Genomic DNA, 22,100 nt, shown 5'->3' on the forward strand with positions numbered 1-22,100 from the left:
TGCGCGTGTCTGTGTGTGTGCGCGCGCGTGTCTGTGTGTGTGTGTGTTGGGGGATGGGAGATCATGTGAGGTACAGGAAATTGGGGTAGTGTGAGGCCTCTAGCCAGGCAGGAAGTCAGTCGGGGGAATTCCTGTGTCCCCCACATTTCCCTAACGCCTTCCTGGCCCAAGCTATTTGGGGTCTGAGGTGCAGTACAAGGGGAATTAGGCAGACTGTGATCCAGCCGCTCTCTCTTTGCCCTGATACCCCGCCCCCACCCCAGGCCCCCTCTACCCCCTCAAGGAGGCCTCTGAATCTTCTCTAAGGGTGGGAGGAGTGGGATGGACAAGCAGAAGCATGAGGTCTGCACACCCTCGCCCTGCTCCCTGGCTATCTGTTCTTAAGGCCCAGCTTCCCATGCTGGACATCACCTGGGGATCTGGCTAAAATGCAGATTCTTATTTCTCAATTCTGGGGCAGGGCCTGAGCTCCTGGATTACTGGCAAGCTCCCTAGAAATGGCACTGCTGCTGGTCCCAGAGCCCCACTGAGTAGCAATGCCCTATGGATTCTGGCCAGGGTCCCAGCCTCCCCTGCTGCGCGAGCTCCAGGTACTGTTTCAGAATTGCAATTAAAAACATGCTTAACCCTTGGCAGGAGCAGGAAGTGGTCTTCCAAATTGAGGCAGCATTTATTTCCCAAAGTCCAGATATGATGAGCTGGAGAAGAATGGAAAGGATCCTTCTCCAGGCGATGGAAAGGATCTGCCAGAAAGAATTAGCCCGGCAGAAAAGGGAGGCCCAGAGAGGGGACTGGCTTGTCCCAGGCTGCACAGCCAGCCTGTGGAAGAGGCCTGGGGATGCCTGAGGCCTGAGCTCTCTGCAAGCTTGTCTCATAGCCTGACTTCTGGGTACATGCAGGTGGGGAATGGGGGGTCTGGCGAGCCCTGGGGACAGGGCCAGTGCTGTGGGGATCTGCAGCTGCTATGTGTGGGAGGTGGACACTGGGGCGGCTCTCCACTGGCAGAGTTAGCTCTCTGGCCCTTTGGCAGCTGCCCTGGACAGTCTGGGAGGGGTCAGCTGGGGATAGGCAGTAAATATAGATCCAGGGCAGGAAGCCAGGTGGCCCAGCCCTGCACTGACCTCTCATTGGAAGTCTGGGGAGGGCAGATGTCCAGTCCCGGCACCCTCCTCTCCTGGAGTGGGGGACATCTAGCCCAACAGCACCCTAGAATTGCTGGAAGTGGTTGGGGGTAGGGGACCAGGGTGAGGGTAAGCAGAAAGCTGGCCAGGAGACCCTGTGCCTGTGTGGCCATGCGCCCTCTTGGGGCCTCTGTTTCCTTCTCTGGTCATCTCTGTCAAAGGGGTTGTCCAGCTTCCTGGTAAGGGGCCCACTGTTCTAAAGGGAATTGGGGGCTCACAAGTACAAGGGGCAGGGGGCAAGGTCCCCTTACAGCCCGTCCTCCCACCCCCACAGGTCTTGCTTATTAGAGAGAGGAAGGAGTCTCAGAGCATAATCTCATCTCTTGATCCCTAGCCCCTCTCTGGGGGCTGGCCTCCCACCCTAGGGCTCAGGGTCACACTTCAGCCTGGCTCCCCTTGCCACACAGATGCAGCCCTGTGCCAGGCCTGTGCCACTCACACCATGCCCACCTAGTTCAGCCAAGACCCCCGGAATCCCCGCCTCTGGGAAGGGGAATGCAGGCAAGGCAGCCACTCCAACACAGATACATTTATTGGCAAAACCTACTCCCAGGCATCAAGGGGAAGGGTGCAGCCGAGTGAAAAATTTTTGTTTTTCACTTTCCTTGGTCATGTTCAAGGAGCAAGGGGAGGGGGAGACAGGGACATCCCAATCAAGATAAAGATCCCAGCAGCTCCCCTCCGAGGTTGGCTCTTCACCAACCAAAGCCTTTTCTTGCACTGTCTCCTTTAATCCTTATAACAACCCTGCAAGGTAGGTCCCATTATCATCCCCACTTGACAGATGAGAAAACTGAGCTGTAGCATGGTGAAGTGGTGAAAGGTGGGTGTCAGCTTTCAGGGACACCTGGAGAGCCCCCCATGGATTCAGCTAGCCTGGGAGGCATAAATAATGATCCCCTATGTCGGGCTAGAACCCCACCACACACACATATTGAGTCTGTGGCCCCAAGGCTGAAGGCTGATGTTTCCTTCTCTCTCTTTTTTTTTTTTTTTTCTGAGACAAGGTCTTGCTCTATTGCCCAGGCTGGAGTGCAGTGGTGCAATCTTGGCTCACTGCAACCTCCGCCTCCTGGGTTCAGGTGATTCTCTTGCCTCAGCCTCCCGAGTAGCTGGGATTACAGGTGCTTGTCATGACACCCGGCTAATTTTTGTATTTTTAGTAGAAACGGGGTTTCACCATGTTGGCCAGGCTGGTCTGGAACTCCTGCCTTTAAACGATCCACCCACCTTGGCCTCCCAAAGTGCTGGGATTATAAACATTAGCCACTGCGCCAGTCTACCTCCTCTCTTTTCTACCACTCCCTGATTCTGTTTCCCCCTCTCTCACCACTTCCACGTCTTTCAACTCTTTTTATCTTTTTGTTTTATAAAAAAATAAATTTGCCCATGTTCTGGCCAGCCTGCTGTCTCCTACCCCAATTGGTCAGATCTGGGCTCTCCCCAAGATTCAATCTAGATGGGGTTGAGGATAGTGGGTCTCAAATGAGGGGCCTGGAGCTGTGTGTGAAGCCAAAGTAAGATGAAAACTCTTAGAAAATACACAATTAATAAATTACAAACCCCCTCCCTGTCCCGCCTCTACCTTCCCACCCTCTCCAACTCCCTATCCAAATCTAGTACTGACTGTACCTTGCCCCCCACCCCCACCCCAGGGCAGGGCTTGTCTCAGTCCCCTTGGAGTCCACTGACTCCGGGGCCTTCAGTAAATGTTGTGGAATGAATGAATGAGTGAACTCATGAGTGTTTGGAGGGAGGAACCAAACACAGGGGACCTGAGTCCCAGGCCCGATCCCCGGATCATCCTCACCTGTACCTTGCCCTCGCCAGGATGCCTCTCTCTGGGCCCAGAGAAGAGGGTCTCAAGGAAGGGGCTGGGAGCAGAGTGGGGAAGGGAGGATTCACAGGGGAACGGAAGGTGGACGCATGACTGACAGAGGACAGAGCTCAGACCTCGAAGTCAGAAGGCCTGGTTCAAATTCCAGCTGCACAGCCCAGTTCAAATCCCAGCTATGGGACCTCGGGTATGTTCAAAGACAAATGACGACTGCTGTAGAACAGTCCTTGTGGAGTTTACAAAGCCCTATTTTACATGTATCTTTGGTCCTCAGTAACCATCCTGTAATGTGGGTATTATCATCTATATACCCATTTTACAGAAAAGGAAGTATAGGCCGGAAAGGTCAAGGGACTTGCCCAAGGTCACACAGCAAGCACCCCACCTGCCCACCCACCTCTTGCCTTTGCTTCTACCCCTGCCTGAGGTGGGAAGAGGGAGGGCTCAGATCTAAGTCTTCCAGCACAGGGTCCCCATTGAAAGTGTGGCAACAGGAGGGACTGTGGAGCAGACCCCCTAATGTGGGCCCTGTCGGCCGTCTCCAGCCAGAAAAGCCAGGCTACCCTTTGTGGAAGGTCTCCTGGACACCCCTTCCTTCCCCACCCACAGCCCTGTGACCTCAGCTGCTGCTCCAGGAGGAGCCTGGAGTCCATGAGGAGCCCATGAACTTCTGCTTTTCCTGGGAAAGTGGGGACATGGAATGGTGGGGGGAGGGTCTAGGGCCTGGGCCCGCCCCTCACACAGGCATCGCCACTTCGTCGTATTCATCTCGACCTTCCTCCTCATCAAAGGTTGCCTTGGCATCATCGGCATCCAGCTGGAGGGGAGGGACAGGAGAGAGACAGGGTGAGAGACTCTGGGTCCAGAAGAGCCCTCCCTAGGCACGAGAGGCATCTCTGGAATTAGGAGAGTGTCTGGCTGTCTTGAACCTTGGGTCACTCCTGTTTTATCACCCCAGCCACTAGGACTGGCCTAAATAAGTAGTTGTCAAAGTGGGAGGCAACGCTGGGGATGTGGACCCTGGCAGGGGAGGGCCTGCAGAGGGTGAGCAGGGGACCTCTTCACCAGGGCAGCCCCACAGTGACCTGAGTCACACTGTGGAAAAATCCTATTAGAGGAGTGACTCTGTCCCAAATGACTCAGAAGACGGCAGGACTTGCTGCTCAGGGGTCCAGCTCACCCCCAGCACACCCTGTCTGCCTCTTGACACTCCCCAGCCATGCCATCATTCCCCTCCTTTACAGGTGAGCAAAATGAAGGCACAGAGAAACGAGGCCCTGTACTCCAGATCATATACTAGGACACGGCAGGCCAGAACCTGGACACCAGCCCTAGCCCCAGACTTTACCCATGATGCTGTCCTGCCTGCCCTAGTTCTGAGATGCACCCCTTACATGCTCCCAGCTCTTGTGCCCCAGGCCCAGGCAGCCACTCACACACTGAAGCTCCAGGTTCCTGAAGATGAGTGGCAGCAGGACGCGCCGCAGAGGCACAGTGAGGATGAGGGCGAAGGGCAGGGCCAGGGAGGCCGGCGTGGACTTCACCACCCATAGCACTGCCAGGCAGATGATCTGGATGCCCGTGAACAAGTGCATGCGCCAGGTCTTCACCTGCAGGGGGAGACTGGGGTCAGTGCCTATCACGCCCCGGCACCCTCCACCACCCCAGGCTGGGCAGTCAGAAAAGGGTCCTGTACCCGCTTGATGTAGGGCACATCTGGGTGGTACTTGGATGGCTTGAGCAGAAGCAAGATGCGGTCAAAAAGCTGGATGCCGCTGAGCGATGTGACCCCCATGTAGAGGAAGATGCCAAACAGTACAGCCAGGGGAATGCGGGACAGGATGGGCTCCATGAGGATGGACAGGCCTGTGGGGGAGCCACATACTCTCAGCCCAGGTTGCCTGAGGCCTGGCACCAGTGGGGGTCAGGCCCCTATCTGGGGCTGGGAATAAAACACAGGCACCATATGGAGCCGTTTTTTTTTCTTTTCTTTTCTTTTTTTTTTTTTTTTTTGAGACAAGGTCTTGCTCTGTCATCCAGGCCAGAGTGCAGTGGTGAGATCTCGGCTCACAACAGACTTGACCTCACTTGGTCTCAAGTGATCCTCCCACCTCAGTCTCCCTAGTTGCTGGTACTACAGGCACATACTACCACACCTGGCTCATTTTTTTTTTTTTTTTTTAATTTTTAGTAGAGACAAGGTCTCACTATGTTGCCCAGGCTAGTCTTGAACTCCTGGGCTCAAGTGATTCTCCTGCCTTGGCCTCCCAAAGTGTTGGGATCCCACGCCTGGCCTGGAACCATTCCTATGAGTCCTTTTTTTTTAGACGGAGTCTCGCTCTGTCGCCCAGGCTGGAGTGCAGTGGCGCAATCTCAGCTCACTCCAACCTCCGCCTCCCTGGTTCAAGCAATTCTCCTGCCTCAGCCTCCCAAGTAGCTGGGATTACAAGCGTGCACCACCACGCCTGGCTAATTTTGTAATTTTAGAAGAGACATGGTTTCACCATGTTGGACAGGGTGGTCTCCAACTCCTGACCTCAGGTGACCCACCTGCCTCAGCCTCCGAAACTGCTGGGATTACAGGCGGGAGCCACCACCCCCAGCCTCTATCGGTCCTTTTTATAGGTATTACCCCAATTTTACAGATGAGGAAACAGGCTCAGAGAGGTAAACAACCTGCCTAAGGCCACACAGCTGGCAGGCAGTCAAAGTCCTGCCTACCTGATGTAAGCCCACTCCCTTAACCTAATTAGGGTCACAGAGGTCAAAGACACACACCTTTCTCCTCACCCCAGTCCAGAATACCATCAACTTTGCCTCCTTTAAGAATTTTCCCTGACCTCTCCATCTGCAACCATGGCACTGCCCACACTGAAGCCAGCTCGACTCTTGGCTGCTCCAGAACTGAAATCAACCCCAGTGACCCTTCTTTCTTCCCCCCCACATCCCTAGACTATGCCTAGAGCACCGCCCCTTGTATCAGTCATGGAGCAGCTGAGTTGGAAGAGAACTTGGGAACATCTGATGAACCCTCCAACTGTGCAGACAGGGAAACTGAGACCCAGAGACAAGGAGGAACACTGGGTTAGCAACAGGGCAGGGCTAGAACCCACGGTTCACTGGACTTCTGTTGGATAAGTCAGAAGGTGGGATCTGGTCTGGAGAAGGCCTCGGGAGTGGAGCCCCCTTCCTCCCTGCTCAGACGCCCAGCCCAGTGCCTTTGCCTTTCCTCCAGGATCCCCTCGTTTGAGTAGGGGATGCTGGGGAGATGTGGGAAAGTGGTGCAGGATGGGAGAGGCTGGAGGAGGTGCTGGGTCTGAAGGGGTAGGGGAAGGGGCCGGGGGTGGGGGGCAGGAGGATGGTGGAGACCCGACCCAGCTTTCACTCACCCACAAGCACAGAGACCAGGAGTCCACTGATCCGCTGCTCTTTGACCTCCTGGATCTGGGCTGCAGCCCCTGGGGTGCTGGCTTTGCCCATGACAGTGAGGGCGTTGGCATGGGTGACGGAACGCACAGTGGTGGCGCTGAGCCAGGGCATCCCAAAGAGGGCAGCCACCCCGCCCATGCCCACTACCAGCAGCAGGTCCAGGTGGAAGCCGGAGCCCTTGACCATCTTGCGCTCGGGTTTGCTGACAATCAGCCTGCGGTAGGGGAAGGCGAGGTGTAAGCAGGGTTCTCCCCTGCCCCCTCCACCTACCCTTCCTTTTCCATATTTGGTGTCCTTGTAGCCTAGTTTTTTCTTCTGTGCCCCTCCCTCTTTGAGTTCCTTGCTCCCCTCCCTCCCGTCCCATCTTGAGAATCCAGACTCTTAAGAGCAGAAATGTCTTCACAACATTCAAGGCTGATTCGCAGGCAATGAAGCTTCAGCTTCAGGGAGCTTTGCTTGTACACGCCTCTCCAAGATCCAGCACCTAACTTTATAGTTGTCATTTTGCATTTTTTTTCTTTTTCTTTCTTTTTCTAGAGTCTTGCTCTGTCACCCAGGCTGGAGTGCAATGGTGTGATCTTGGCTCACTGCAACCTCCGCCTCCTGGGTTCAAATGATTCTCCTGTTTCAGCCTCCCAAGATGCTGGGACTACAGGCGCGTACCACCACACCGGCTAATTTTTGTATTTTTAGTAGAAATGGGGTTTCACCACATTAGCCAGGCTGGTCTCAAACTACTGACTTCGTGATCCCCCTGTCTTGGCCTCCCAAAGTGCTACAATTACAGATGTGAGCCACCTCGCCTGGCGTTTTTTTTTTTTGAGATGAAGTTTTGCTCTCGTTGCCCAAGTTGGAGTGCAATGGTGAGATCTTGGCTCACTGCAACCTCCACCTCCTGGGTTCAAGCGATTCTCCTGCCTCAGCCTCCCGAGTAGCTGGGATTACAGGCTCATGCCTGGCTAATTTTTTGTATTTTTAGTAGAAACAGGGTTTTACCATGTTAGCCAAGCTGGTCTCAAACTCTTGACCTCAGGTCATCCACCCGCCTCGACCTGCCAAAGTGCTGGGATTACAGGTGTGAGCCACTGTGCCCGGCCACATTTTTTTTTTTTTCTTAAAAAGAGCTCTCCAAATTATACAACCTCAGGTCCCACAAAACCTGGAACTACCCCTGGCTTTTCACTAGTCCTGCTAGTTGGGAGGGGCACACACCCACAGGGACTAGCTTGCAGTCCTGGGTCTCTTGCCTGCCTGGGAGAATGCCAGGGAAAGGTCCCTGCCTCCCACCCTCCCAGGCCCAGCCCCCACCCTGTCTCTCACGTGGTGATCTGAGACTCCAGGAATATGAGGATGAAGACCAGCAGAGCAGGCAGGGCAGAGGCAAACATCATCCAGATGGGAAAGCGGGAACGCAAGCCCAGCGGGTGGATGACCCAGCCCCGGGCTGAGGAGTTGGACACCTTGAAGCCATCAGGCACTGAGAGTTTCTGTGGGAGGGGTAGCAGGTAAGAATGCCAAGGGCAGGAGGATGGGGAAGGGTGGGAGAGGAGGAGCCAGGGTCGGGTCCTGGGGGTTGGGCAGTTAGGTTGGCAGCACTCGGGAACTTACTTATATTGAGCACTTGCTCTGTACCTAATCATTACACTAATCCCTTTACATCCATCTGCTTGTTCCCCACTTTACAGATGAGGAAAGAGAATCAGAGAGGCTATGTAGCTTGCCCCACATCACACAGCTATTTAATGGCAGAGCTGGGATTCATGCCTAGATCTGCTTGACTCCAAATAATACCTATTCCTACTGCTCTGGGTTAAGGAATGAAGGTAGAAACTTGGCCCAGCCCCTTGCTTTGGCCACAGGGGTCCTCTGGGGCTGTGAGAAGCACCAGGGACTCCCAGAGGAGGCATGGATGGGATAGAGGTAGTCTCAGCTGGCTTCAGGTTGGGGAAAGCTATTCTAGGGAAGGGGCATGCTAGGGGGTGGAAATGAGGACCTGGGGGGTATCATGGTCTGAGGGCTGGGAGGAGGGGTCACCTGGGTGTAGGTATCCTCAATGAAGAAATCCACCAGGACCATGATCAGGATGGAGATGGGGACCCCAAAGTCCCCGATGACCCGGCGCAGCTGGGGACAGGTGAAAGGACCAGTGGTCAGAGCCCAGTCACTCCCCACCTCCTGCCACCTTCCTGTCCTATATTCACCCAGGGGGCCCTACTCTTCCAGGGGATCCATGAACATCTAATGCCCTGTCCTGCACCTCAGCTATATCTGCCTCCTTTCTTTATCCCCCAGCAGTTCTCAGGCTGGGCATGCCACAAAAGTGGGAGGGGCTTGCCCTCAGTGAAACCCTAGGTAAGGATAGGGCCAGGGGAGGTTGGAATTGGGAATGGGAATCTGAAAAAGAAGGGAAGCTAAGGGCACTGGGGAATTTGGAGTGGGGGGCTTTGGGCTGGGATAGGGCAGTATTGGTAAGGACAAGTGAGGAGGGTGTGCTGACCTTGCCAGGGAAGTAGGAGCTGTTCTTGAACTTGCGCAGCATCACAGCAAAGAAGAAAGTACCAGCCATGAGCACAAGGGAGAGGAGGGCTGTGTTGGGCAGGGGGCCCTGAGGTTTGGGCACCATCAACACATTGTAGTCATAAGTCTTCTGTAGTGGGTGGTCCTGGAAGATCTGCAGCAGAAAACCAAGGCATTCTGTTCCCTCCCAGCCTTGGCTTGGGCTGGAAAGTACCACCAGCTAACTCTATCCAGCACTACCATCCATGCATCCAGTCATCTATTAATTCATCATCCATCCATTTATCCACCCATTCATCATTCATCCATCCATTATTCATTGATCTTCCATTGATTATTCATCCATCCATTCATTATCCATCTACCCATCCATCCACCTACCTATCATCTATCCATCCACCCATTTATCCATCCATTCATCCATCCATCATCCATCCACTCATTATCCATCAATCATTCATGCATCCATCCATTATCCATCTATTCATCCATCCATCCATCTGTCTTCTTCCTCAATTGACATGGAAACAGAGGATAAATGGGATTCTACAGCTTGGTTTTCAGGAATGAAGACGCCCAGGTTTGGGCAGGGAGGGCCATGGAAGGCAATGCATGTGTGTGTGAGCACACATGCACACCCAGGACCTGGGAGACATGAGAAGGCTGGAGGTCAGGAAACAAGGGTCAGGGAAGTTTCCAACAAGGGGTTAAAAGACCTGGACACAGAAAGACCCTCCATCTGACAGAATCAGGGGACAACACATAGGGCCCACCCTTCTTCCATATAAAATGCAGGTACAGATGCAAGCAGACCTTAAGATGACAGGAGGCAAGCCAAATGGGTGGGCACTCTATCCACAAGCCCTGCAGTTCTTGAGGACAAGTGCAGGGGAGGGAGTGGGGGACTTCAGAGGCTCCAGAGTCCCCCTTGCTCTCACTGTGCATGTACTTTCACATGCTGGGTCACGCCCATACTTACCCATTGCTCACATCATGTGTGGTCATGAACTGGACATGGGCACGCAGAGGCACCCTCTCATGCCTCAGCAAGAATGCTTTCCACAGGCAGCAGCAGGTGCCAACACATATGTGGTCACAGTCAACACAGCTGCACAGTCCTGTGTGCAGATGTGTGACTACACAGACACAGACACACATGTTGCCACAGTCATATGCACAGTCACATGGTTATGTACACAGGTGAAAGCAAAGCCACACAAATGCTGCACAGACACATGTGCGAGGACACAATGGCTCAGTCTTTTTTTTTGAGACAGAGTTTTGCTCTGTTGCCCAGGCTGGAGTGCAGTGGCACAATCTCGGTTCACTGCAACATCCACCTCCTGGGTTCAAGCGATTCTTCGGCCTCAGCCTCCCGAGTAGCTGGGATTACAGGTGCCCGCCACCCCACCTGGCTGATTTTTGTATTTTTAATAGAGATGGGGTTTCACTATGTTGGCCAGGTTGGTCTTGAACTCCTGCCCTCGGGTGATCCACCCGCCTCAGCCTCCCAAAGTTCTGGGATTATAGGCGTGAACCCTCACGCCCAGTCAGGGTCTCGGTCTTATACACAACCTCCCGTGTGCATTAACATCCCCATAGGCCCCCACCTTGATCAGCTTGGAGAAGGTCTCATAGATGAAGATGAGGGAGATGAGGAAGGAGAAGATCTCCTGGGTATAGCGGGAGATGAAGCGGACCAGAAAGCTACCCTCGAAGGCCACCACCAGCACCACCAGCAGGATGAGCCAGAAGCCGATCCACACACGGCCCACGATGTACTCTAGACCGTTGCTCTCACAGAACTGCAGGGTGGTCAGAAGAATTCGGTCGGACAAAGGGGGCCTTGGGGCAAGGCACCGTGCATCAGGCAGGTGGGGCGGGGGACATGACAGGGTCAGGTCAGTGGGGCAAGGACAGAGCTACCGAGAAGAAGGCTTCTTCAAACACCAGCAGGGGTCCTGAGAAGCCAACCACAAGCAGGGGCTGAGCCCCCAGCAGGGCGAAGAGAATGCCCTGCACTGCCGTGGAGATCAGCAGCTCCGACACTCCTATCTGGTTCCCGGTCTTTTCTCCTGTGGGTAGAGGTCACAGTGGGCTCAAGGTCAGAAGATCATTTCCAGGGGCCCATAGAGCAGGTCATGGGCAGGCTGATGCAGGGGTCTGGCGGGTCAGAAAGAGTCAGAAGTTGGGGCTGAGACAGAGGCCAGAGGATCAGAAGCGAGAGTTAGGGAGACAAGTATTGGCACTGACCCAGGAGGCCACCGAATGTGATGGCAGGTGACAGGGCAGCAAAGTAGATGAAGATGACGGCAGCCAGGACCTGGGGGCTGAATGCATCTGTGATGTCACTCAGGTAATAGGGGTAGCGGCGCCGGATGTCACGCACCAGGCCCCCGAAGAGCTGGCCTGTCTGCTGCAGAGGATCGTCTGGGCCCCCGGGGCCCCCTAGGCCCCCATTTAAGTCTGTGGTGGAGGATAAGAGCATGGTCAGAGGGAGCAGCTGGAGGAGGTGAGGGGAAAGGGGACTGGAGGGTGTAGGGGAGATTGTCTGATTGGAATGGGGTGGCCAAGAAGGCTGGGAAATGTGGGCATAGGGAGCGGTGAGAGAGGGACGTGTGATGGGAGACAGAGGCTACGCTGAGGTGTCTGGGAGTTGGTGAGGGCTCAAAAAGCCTCGGCTGGGAAGGGCAGGTACCTAGGCCCTTGTAGAAGCTGGAGTCTGGCTTGGCAGGGCTGGGCTGGTAGCGTCTTCGAAGTAGCTCCCTCTGCACAGGCACCAGACTGAGCAGTGCCTGCTCGGAGGGGGCGTCGATGGGAGGCAGCACTAGGCTGCAGTCCAGGAAGCCCTCCAGGGAGCGCAGCAGCTCCCCTCGGCTCTGCGCCATGTAGGCATCCATGCGGAACACCTAGGGGCAGGAGACAGGGTCAGGGCTGTCTGGACCTACGGAGGGAAAGGACCCAGGAGTCCGAAGTCAGGGCCTCCAGGGACCAGAACCCCCTCAGGCAGCAGCTCCCATTGCCAGGAACTGCTTTTCCTGTCCACTCCCACCCCTTCTCTCCACTAAGAAAGGGCTCTGGGGAGACAGACAGGGGCCCTGGGTGGGGAAAGAAGGAACTAAGCTAACCTGGTGGGTTAAGCAGACTAGACGAAACTAGAGCTAACTAAGCCTGACCAAGCCAGACCTGACCAGGTGGAATCAGGTCAGAGTGGGCTGGACTAGACTAAGCCAGGCCAAAGCCAACCAGATGAGACCAGGCCGGAGCAGGCAGAGCTGGGCCAGACTGCACACACCCGACTTCCCCTGTCAGGTAGCACAGCAGCAGCTGGATTAGGCTGAATGGGTCAAACCAGTGAACCTAAAGTAACCCAGGTCAGGTTGGAGAGCAGGCCTCAGCCACCACCCAGCTCCCAAGCTCCCCCAGCCCAGCCCTCTCCGGCCCTTCCTCACTCTCTCTGACATGAGGGTGGCAGTAGCCCGGCCGAGCTGAGTGTAATCAATGTGGGGGTCCTCAGGTCCCAGCAACACAAAGAGGAAGCGCACAGGCATGGGCTGCTCCACTGCCTCCAGCTCCGCTGCCTCCTGCAGCCTCACGAAGCCCAGCACTGGCCGCTGCAGGAAGGTGGCTCGGCCTGTTAGGGGACCAGAAGATCAGGCCAGGCCGAGGAGCCCAGGGTGGGTGTGCTGAAGAGGTGGGGCTGCGGGGGTCCAGGCTGAGGGAAAGACAGGCTGAGCCAGGACACAAGGGGTGTGGAGGGCTGAGGGTAGAGATGCCTGTTCTTACCCACTAGCACCAGTGTGGCCTCTGAATCTGGGGGAATCTTTTCCAGAATTCCAGAAGGCGAGTGTCCTTCTGTGCCCCCATCTCCCTGTGGGAAGGAGGGTGGTGACAGGAGTCCTCGGGCCACTCTGACCTGAGAGACCTGAGCATCCTCCCCTTCCTCCCCTTCCCATTCTCACTTCCCACCGTGTTCAGGTTGGGGGCTTCCCAACTCTCCTGGCACACCCCAGTTGCAGGAGTACTTCTGGTCCCCTGCTTGTGGTGGGTTTTTCAGGACCTCTGCTGGCGTTTGAGGAAGCTCTCTCCGTGCCCCACCCTGGCCCTGACCATGTGACTGACGCACCTGCTCACAGAAGAGCTGTGTCTCCAGTGAGGAGTGTTGAGGGAGCAGAGGCTGTGAAGGATCCCCAGAGCGCGTCAGGACCGCAGGCTTCACACCCCCCAGGGCCTCCAGCTCTCCGGCATGGCTGCAGGACGTACAGGGGACATGGGCTGAGTAAGCTGTTCAGGCCGAGCTATCAGTAGTGGGAGGGATCAAGGGCCAACATCAAGGGACGGGGGTAGACATCAAGGGTAGACATCTGGGACTTCCCAGACCAGACCAGAGAGACCCTGGGATGGAAGGAGAATCAGAGCCTCCTCTTCAAGTACCTTGTAGATGTAAGTGGGTGGCCTCTGGAATGATGAGGCAGGATCAAAAGAATGGCTAGAGGAAAGGGCCTTGCAGGTCTGCCCTCCTGGGGACCAGCAGCCCCCAACTCTGAGCATAGGACATGGCCACCCCTTTCAAGGTGTCAGAGATGGGAGCCATAGTGGAGGAAAGTGAGCCCTTGCTTGGTGAGGGTAGGGCCACCTGGATCCCTGGGGAGAACTTGGGGCAAGTGGGCTGGGGAAGTGGGCCCACTGAATATGGAATCCAGGCCCTGGCAGGCAGGGGCACCTGTGTTTGAGCAGCAGGACCCGGAGCAGCTCCTCTCGGTCCTGAGGCCGGATCTGGTCCTCAAAGATAAACCTGTCTAGCAGTTGGTTGGCCACTCCAGCCAGGGAGGTCTCTTGCAGGTCCAGGAGGACGGTACCTGCAGGCAGTGGAAGAGTGAGCTGGGAGGCTGGGCCATAGTCCCACACAACAAGTCTCACCTGCAGGGGGCCCAGAAGGACCCAGGAGGCTCACCCTTGGTGAAGACTTTGTGCAACTCTAGAAGGCTCCAGAAGGTGAGGTGAGAGAGGTGTGGGCGGCCCCAGGCCCCGTTCTCCCCCAGGTTCTCCTCCAGTCGCACCCAGCGCGCCACCTCCATCCATCTCAGTTCCTGGTTCTTTTCATCCATCACCAGCTCCTGTAGCTCCACATAGACCTGTGGCCCCATGCGCCTGAATTAGTCCGTCAGGTATAGTCCAGGGCATAGTGGGTGCTCAGCCGCTCTCGAGAGAGGCTTGTGCTTGTGAGGCTTGGATCCCTGTGCTCAAGGGTCCGTAGATATGGGTAGATATGGCTCACACCATTCCCCTATCTCCCAACTTCCTGGCCAGGCCCTCACCCCATTTGAGAAGGCATTTGGAGAACCCTGACCCAAAGGGATGCTGGAGAGGCCACTGGGGAGGGAAAGGAGTGGGAAGCAGAGGCCTGGCAGGCTGAGGCTAAAGGGGACTTTGGAGTCATTGGGTCAGTCTCCAGCCTCTAAGATTGTTCGTGATTGTGCCTCAGCATGTCCCTGGGGCCAGGTGGTTGCTCCAAGGGCCATAGCTGAGGGCCGGCCCAAATTCCTAACCAGCTAGATAGTTCGGTGCTCAGTGGAGACCTGAGGGGCCTGGGCAGAGGGGAGCAAGTCTTTAATTCTGTGCTTCCCCAGTGAAGCCCAACAGCCCAGTCAGGGCCTGAGGGCCTAGGGACTCAGCTCTTGTCAATCAGGTTATCCCTGCCCAGGGTGCTTCTGGAAGGGGGCCCAGGCCTCCCTGTCAGTGGGGCATCCCTCCCACCTATTTCCTGGGACCGTCACTCCTCTATCAGCTGCAGGGTCTCCCCCAGTCTGAAGCTGCCTCTATCCCCTTGCTCCTCTCTTCCCGGGTCAAATGGTGGACCCCAAAGGCAGCATGGGAGAGAATGGGGGAGGCTGGGATCCTCACCTCGTGGGTACCCGGGTGCGATGTGGTGTGGTAGTCTGTGGCTGTTGCCTCGGTGTCGTGAGCTGAAAACCGGAGGTCGGTTAGTATTGACCTGCCTGTCCCCCACCTGAGGCTCTTCACGATCCACCGTGAGCCTCAGTGACCTAGGCATGGGCGGATGCCCCCTCCTTCCCAATGGCCCTGGGCTGGGCCTCTGGTGCCCCATCCCACACTGGCCACTCAGCGGATGGGGCTCCCCACACCTGTGCTGGGCCTAGCCTTGGGCTCCCCATCTGAGCCTTGTCGAGGACCCCCGGGACTCAGCCAGGGAGGCCTAGCCCCTCTGCAGTGATGAAGTGAAGGGACTTCTCCAAGGTGACTGCAGAGCCCTGAGTGGCAATTTTCAGGATCCTCCTAGGACCTCCTCCCTCCCCTTCCACCTCTGAGGCCAGTCTCTTTTCCCACCTGCCTCAGTGAGCCCATCAGCATCCGTGCAGTGTCTCACTGAGCTCAGGCACCAGGGTGGGTCAGCCCCTTATATTCCCGCCCCTCCCACCCCCAGCCCTCATTTCCGAGAGGGGCCTCTTAACTTTAATCCCAATCTCCAGCACTTAAGTCCTGTTGACAGTAAACAGGCCCTGCTTGGGGCTCCCCACCTAAAACCTTGGACAGACCAGGGAAGGCAGGGTGGTTCCTGGTGTCTTTCCACCCAGGAGGGTCCCCACAAGCCCCTCATTTCTCAGCACCTCTTTCCCCAAGAACAAGCCCAGTTTCTTGCCTGGAAGCTGGCATTGGATGGGCACAGATGGCATGTGGGCTCACACCCTTGTCCTAAACGGGCTGCCCACCCCTCTCACATTGCAGGAGCACTGGATGGGTGACTGCCCCTGCTCTCCCAGTCACCTCCTGTGATCATTTCAAACAAAACTCTGTTTATCCTTCAATCAGCCAGAATTGAGGGGAGAACAGCCCATGGGGCTTGGAAGGAGGACTGTGGAGAAGGGGAAAGGACAAGTGCCCCTCCTGTCCCTGTCTAGGGCTCCCAGCAGAGGGAGGGAGAGGGGCTTACCTGCCGGCTCTTCCACCTGGGGCTTGAGGACGCCTGGGTCTTCATATTCCTCCAGCTCCAGATTCTCCTCCAACACATCTTCATAATCATCCTGTGGGAAGCGGCCATTGAGGCTGGGCTGTGAGGGGCTCTTCCACCCCCGATGAAAATAGGAGTCTAGGGCCGGGGTCCCCAGAGCCTCCAGGTGGGAGCGCTGCTGATGCCAGGGAACACCCACCTGCAGCTCCTCCATGGCGTGGTCCTGAGTGTCCAGTTGTCCACGGTGATCCGAGCCCCCAGCATAACCCGCACCGCGGGTCCCTGCAGCAGAGGGCACAGGCTGAGTGGGGCACAGGGCACCCCAGGATCTCCTGGTCCTCCTCCAGAGGAGGCCACATGTCGGTGTAGGGGATCTACGTGTTGGAGGTGGTAGGGTCAGAGGAAGGAAGTGTGGAGGGAACGGGAGAACGAGCTGGATTTACAGGTGTGAGGGTAGGTGAGCAGGGGCCAGGAGAGACGGGCAGTGCAGGGAAGAGGTAAGTCTGTCTGGCACCAGTGAAAGATGTTTGGGGAAGATGGGCAGGTGACCCTCAGGTCCATCTCCCTCCTTCATTCTCTAGTCTTCACCTGGCTTCTTTTCTTACCCATCCCTGGGACTCAGCCAATGCCAGGGGACATGCCGGTCCCTTCTTCAGAGGGCTTAGCTCCCCTGAGGGGCTCTAAACACATGCTCTTCTCTCAGAAATAGCTGCTGCTTACTGGGCATGGGCTGCAGCATCCTTGGGAGTGGTCCGCAGGTCTGGACGATGTGGTCCTGCTTCTTTCCCTGACCCCATCTTGCACTCCGTCTCTCTTGCTCTCTCCCCCCATAGCCTATTGGCCTCCTGTGGTTCCTAGAACTCACTAAGCCCTTTCCTGTCCCAGGGCCTTTGCATATCCAGCCGTCCGTATCCCGGACACCCTCCCCATAACACCTCAGCCCTTCTCACATCTCAGCTCAAATGTCTCCTCTTCAGAGGCCCTCCCTGACCACCACCTTGACCCAATCTGTCACTCTGTCACCTTGTTTTTTTTTTTTTTTTTTTGAGACAGAGTCTTGCTCTGTTGCTCAGGCTGGAATGCACTGGCGTGATCTTGGCTCACTGCAAGCTCCGCCTCCCGGGTTCACGCCTTTCTCCTGCCTCAGCCTCCCAAGTAGCTGGGGCTACAGGCACCTGCCACCGTGCCCGGTTAATTTTTTTGTATTTTTAGTAGAGACGGGGTTTCACCATGGTAGCCAGGATGTCTTGATCTCCTGACCTTGTGATCAGCCCGCCTCGGCCTCCCAAAGTGCTGGGATTACAGGTGTGAGCCACCGCATCTGGCCCCCAATCTGTCATCTTCTGGTTTCTTTTTCTTCCTTCCTTTCTTTCTTTCTTCCTTCCTTCCTTCCTTCTTTCCTTCCTTCCTTCCTTCCTGCCTTCCTCCCTCCCTCCCTCCCTCCTTCCTTTCTCTCTCTCTCTCTTTTCTTTTTTGAGACAGAGTCTCACTGTCACCCAGGCTTAGAGTGCAGTGGTATGATCATAGTTCACTGCAACCTTGAACTCCTGGGCCCAGGGGATCCTCCTGACTCAGCCTCCCGAGTAACTGGAATTATAGGCATGCCACAGTGCCCAGCTAATTAAAAAAAAAATTGTATGTAAAACAGGGTCTCACTATCTCAGCCTGGGCTGCTGATTTCTTCCTCTTTTTTCTTTTTTTGAGAGAGGGTCTCCCCCTGTTACCCAGGCTGGAATTCAGTGGCATAATTACAGTTCACAGCAGCCTCAAACTCCTGGACTTAAGTGATCCTCCCACTTCAGTCACCAGAGTAGCTGGGACCACAGGCACACACCACCATGCCTGACTAATTTTTAAATGGTTTCTTGGTTGGACGTGGTGGCTGACACCTGGAATCCTAACATTTTGGGAGGCTGAGGTGGGCAGATTGCTTGAGCTCAGGAGTCCGGGACCAGTTGGGCAACATAGTGAAACCATGTGTCTACAAAAATACAAAAATTAGCTGAGTGTGGTGACGCATACCTGTAGTCCCAGCTACTTGAAATACTGAGGTGGGAGGATTGTCTAAGCCTGGGAGGCAGAGGTTGCAGTGAGCCAAGATGCCACTACTGCACTCCAGCCTAGATGACAGAGTGAGACTCTCTCAGAAGAAAAACAAAACAAAACAAAACAAAAAAACCAATACGTGGTTTCTTGATTGATTTGTGCTCATATTGTCTGACAATGCTTCTGGAAGGGAAGCCACCTGAGTGCAAAGACCCTATACGTCTCAATCCCTACAAAATTCCCCGCTCCTAGCAGAGTGGCTGTCACATAGTAGGTACTCAATAAACATTTATCGAATGACTGTAAGAATGGCTCCCTATTGCAGGGTTGGGGCTCTGGGACTGGGGAGCCAGGATGACTAGGTCCCAGGCAAGAGGCCTCTGAGCTCCGGGTCTCAGTTTTCTCAGTTGTGTCCCTAGCAGAGAGAAAGGTGTGCCCTCCCCAGGAATGTGAGGGCAGGTCCAAGGGGAAGACAGGGGTCACCTAAGGTGGCCCCAGACTGGGTGTGGAGGGGACTCCTTTCCCCCCTCACCCACTACAGCACAGGGCATTGTGGTGACAGGGAATTGGGTCGGTTCAACAAAGGTTCCCAGTCCGTGCCTGGCATTGTGTTGAGCACTGGGGGCTGTGGGAGGGGGTGCTGAGCACTGGGGGCTGGTGGGAGGGAGTGCTGAGCACTGGGGGCTGGTGGGAGGGTGTGCTGAGCTGAACAAGGCCTATCCCTACGCTGGGGAAGCTCCTAGCCCTGATAAGGAGGCAAATGGGAACACAGGGCAGCCTCAGTGCTTCCGAGGTGATGTGGACCCCGGGGGCCGAATGTGCTGAGTGCCAAGGATCTGTATGGCAGGAGGAAGAGCAGGATGCATTTGCAGCACCCGGTGGGTGGAGTCACTGGAGGAGGGGTCACTGGTGTAGCCTAAAAGCACAAGTGAGATTTGAAGGTCTGGGAGCCCAGGTGTGAGGCATGGCTGGATGGAGCTGCACAGGTGGGCTGAGCAAGGTGGGAAAATGCCACGTGAGGGCATGGGGCAGGGAGCCTGGCCAACATGGTGAGCCCCGTTTCTACTGAAAACACAAAAATTAGCCAGGCATGGTGGCACATGCCTGTAATACCAGCTACTTGGGAGGCTGAGGCAGGAGAATCCCTCGAACCAGGGAGGCAGAGGTTGCAGTGAGCTGAGATTGTGACTCCATCTCAAAAAAAAAAAAAAGGGAAAAGAAGGAAAGGGATGTGCAGAGACCCTTCTTTCTGAGGAATGGGTGACCCTGCAGTCCTGGGGCTAGGGAGGGGATTACTGGGTCTCACCAGACTGGAGAATGGGAGAGGCCCCTGCCTTGGCAGGTGGGGCAAGTGACGGGGTGCGGGGGAGGGGTCCTGGACCTGAGGATGAAGTAGTCCCTACTGCAGGGCTTGGCTTTGCTCCTGAGGACCCTGATCACCCACCTCTTCTCTCTCTCCCTTTTTCCTCCTCCCTCTCTGCTTCTCCCAAAGTTCCTCTCTCTTTTTCTTCCATCTTTATTCACTTTCTTCCTTCTCTGGACTTGCCTATGTACCTTCTTAGACCTCAGATCCTGAGTGGTCTCCAGGATGTCTAATCCTTAGCTACTAAAAGTCCCACCCATGGGGCTGGGACTGTGGCCTTGGTTGCCCATCTGAGGACTGGAACGGTCAGAGGGGCCCTCAGAGCTGGAGAATCCAGAGGTCCAGGCTGCCTCTCTTCCACTGACTGGCTGAAGGGCCTTGGGCAGCTTCTAGCCTGTAGGCCTCAGTCACCCCATCTGTACAATGGGAGTGCCTTCCCGCCAGGGTTCTGAGACATCAGTGAGAAAGAAGAGGGGAAAACGGGGGTGCCTTGAGCTCAGCTGGAGACTTACAGGGCGCGCCCATGACCCGGATTGCCACCCGCCAGCCCGGCCAACCCCCAGCTGCAGGCCTTGTGCTGCCTAGCACTGATAAGGGCCTGGACCCAGACCGCTGCCCCAAGTTTGGAAGTGTACCAAACACCTGGCCAGATAAGGGTGAGCGGGACAGCTGAACCTAGAAGGTATAGCACAGCTGGGATGACACAGTGGGGAAGGGGTTGACCAGATGACAGGGACAGCTTCCTAACGGTGTTGCACCACGTTTGTGTAATCAGCCTGAACTGCACAAAGAACCTTACTGCCTTAACTCTTAGAATCCCCAAAGCTCTCTGTGAAGTGGTTTGGAGATTCTAAGAGGAAGTAGAGTAATGTCATTAGTCCATTCTACAGATGTGAAAGCTGAGGTTCAGAGACATTTACCTGCTTCAGCCACCCAGCAGGTAGGTATCAGAGGCAGGTTACAACCTGGACTACCTGACTCCAGCCACATCCCTAAGCACTACGCTGAGTTACCTCCAACAAAACAACTGTTAGCTGGTTTAGAGTTAGTGGTTAAGGTCACGGACTCTGTAGTCAGACTGCCTGGGTTCAAAGCCCAGCCCTGCCGTTTACTAACTGCAAGTGACTTCAACTCTCTGTGCCTCAGTTTTCTCATGAGTAAAATGGGAGTGATAATAATGATGCCCACCTCATAGACCTGTTGTAAGCATTAAGGAAGTTTACATCTGTAAGGGGCTTAGAACAGTGCCTGGCATATAAGGAGCTCTATGAAAATGTTTGCTGTCATCATCCCTGCTGCTGGGGTGATAGTCAGACTTGCCATCTTCATTTCCCCTCTGATTTGCCCTCAGTTCCCATGGAATTAGCCTGAGCTAAGTATTTTAAGCTTCTCACGTGGTAGGAGGCTCTGCAGTTCCCTCCAATACTGACCACGCTGGGCATGGAGTCGGGTGCCCCAGGTGGACCCCGGAAGTGTCCCAAAGGGGAGACTGTGTCATCTGACATCCTGCCTCCTAGGTGGGAGATGGGGTGGCCTGAGGACCCCTGTTAGGAAGGAAGGAGTCTGAGGTGGATGAGACCTGAGCCTGCGGGATCCAACAAGCTGACAAGGGCCCATACCTGGAAGGGATCAGATACCCCCAGCAACACACACGCCAGAGCCACACACACTACTGCTGCCGTTGGCCACCTGCCACCCTCCTCTTTTCAGGTGCCAATGGGCCTGTTCCCTTAGGGGCAACATGCGCCTGGTAACATTCTCACCTTACCCACCTGCATCCCCTTGGAGGTCAGGAGCCTTGCCCACCTGGGCATAGATTCAGGCTGGGCACCTGCAGAAACCCTCAGAGCAGGCACCAAAGGACCATCCCCAGCCCCTCCCTGCCCTGCCCACCTGCTCACGAGCCTCAGGGTCCCTCGGTGAAGTCCTGTAGCCGCTGGTGCCCTCTGCGACCAGCTACGTTCCCACTCGTTCTGACAGCACCAGCGCCCCAGGGGCAGCTCGCAAACCCCTGACTCATGCCCCCGCCTCCTAATCTGCCCGCCCCACTGGCCCTGGGAGCCCCTTCCCACCCCCCGCCCTGCTCCCCCTGGGTGCCCAGTAAACAGAGTTATCTCTTACCCACATCTGGACAGCTGTGAGTCTGGCCCACCCCACCCGCCTGGCGAGTCCCCAAGTCCTCCTGGGGCCCTCCTGGTCCCCAGGGTTCTCTTGGCTCTTCCTTTGGGGACGAAGGTTTGATTGCTGTGTCCTCAGGGCTCCCAGTGCCCTGGCAGGAAGGCACCAGCCTCCAGAGGTCCCTGTCCTGCCTCTGTCCATCCTCCACTCTGGCCAGGCCCTTCTACTTTGGCCCCAAGGTGCAGGGGCGCCTGTTCCTCTCGCCTCTCTTGGTATCCACGCTAGGACTCACTCCTCCTCTGCAGTCTTCTCCTCAAGGACCTGCTCAGCGCTCACGGGGCACGGGCAGCCCCCTCCCCTCCTTGATCCAGACTAGGATGCCCCAGCCACATTCTCCCCAAGACCCTGGCTGGCTCTAAAGAGCTGGCTCCTGGACACCAAGACACTGACATTCAGTCAACCTGAAACAATGTCAGCTCAACAAAACAACCATCCCCACGCGGAACTCTTCAACTCACAAAGCCCTAATGTCTGGGCATACTGGCTCCTCTGTAGGCAGCCTGGCTCAGGCCCCCTGGCCAGAGCAGCCACATTCTCGGCCCCTGCCATGCCCCTCCCCTTCAGTTCCCACCCCTACAC

At 55.9% G+C, this 22,100-nt stretch overlaps 1 protein-coding gene across 1 annotated transcript; it reads right to left on the reverse strand.

Moving 5' to 3' along the window:
• Positions 1–1,690: 1,690 nt before the first annotated feature.
• On the reverse strand, positions 1,691–21,390 carry SLC4A1 (solute carrier family 4 member 1 (Diego blood group)). The gene is made up of 20 exons (XM_023191382.1): positions 21,237–21,390; positions 16,134–16,216; positions 15,917–16,007; positions 14,869–14,930; positions 13,919–14,099; positions 13,688–13,823; positions 13,091–13,214; positions 12,751–12,835; positions 12,417–12,598; positions 11,663–11,873; positions 11,218–11,430; positions 10,891–11,039; positions 10,575–10,769; positions 8,945–9,118; positions 8,482–8,571; positions 7,768–7,934; positions 6,408–6,661; positions 4,715–4,884; positions 4,455–4,628; positions 1,691–3,835 (listed from the first exon to the last, which is right to left on the reverse strand). Exons 2-20 carry the CDS (start codon positions 16,146–16,148, stop codon positions 3,755–3,757), a joined length of 2,754 nt encoding a protein of 917 aa, XP_023047150.1. The 5' UTR covers positions 16,149–16,216; positions 21,237–21,390; the 3' UTR covers positions 1,691–3,754.
• Between the last annotated feature and the right edge of the window lie 710 nt (positions 21,391–22,100).

Source organism: Piliocolobus tephrosceles, chromosome 16 (genome assembly GCF_002776525.5).
Source record: "Piliocolobus tephrosceles isolate RC106 chromosome 16, ASM277652v3, whole genome shotgun sequence".
Taxonomy (NCBI): Eukaryota; Metazoa; Chordata; class Mammalia; order Primates; family Cercopithecidae; genus Piliocolobus; species Piliocolobus tephrosceles.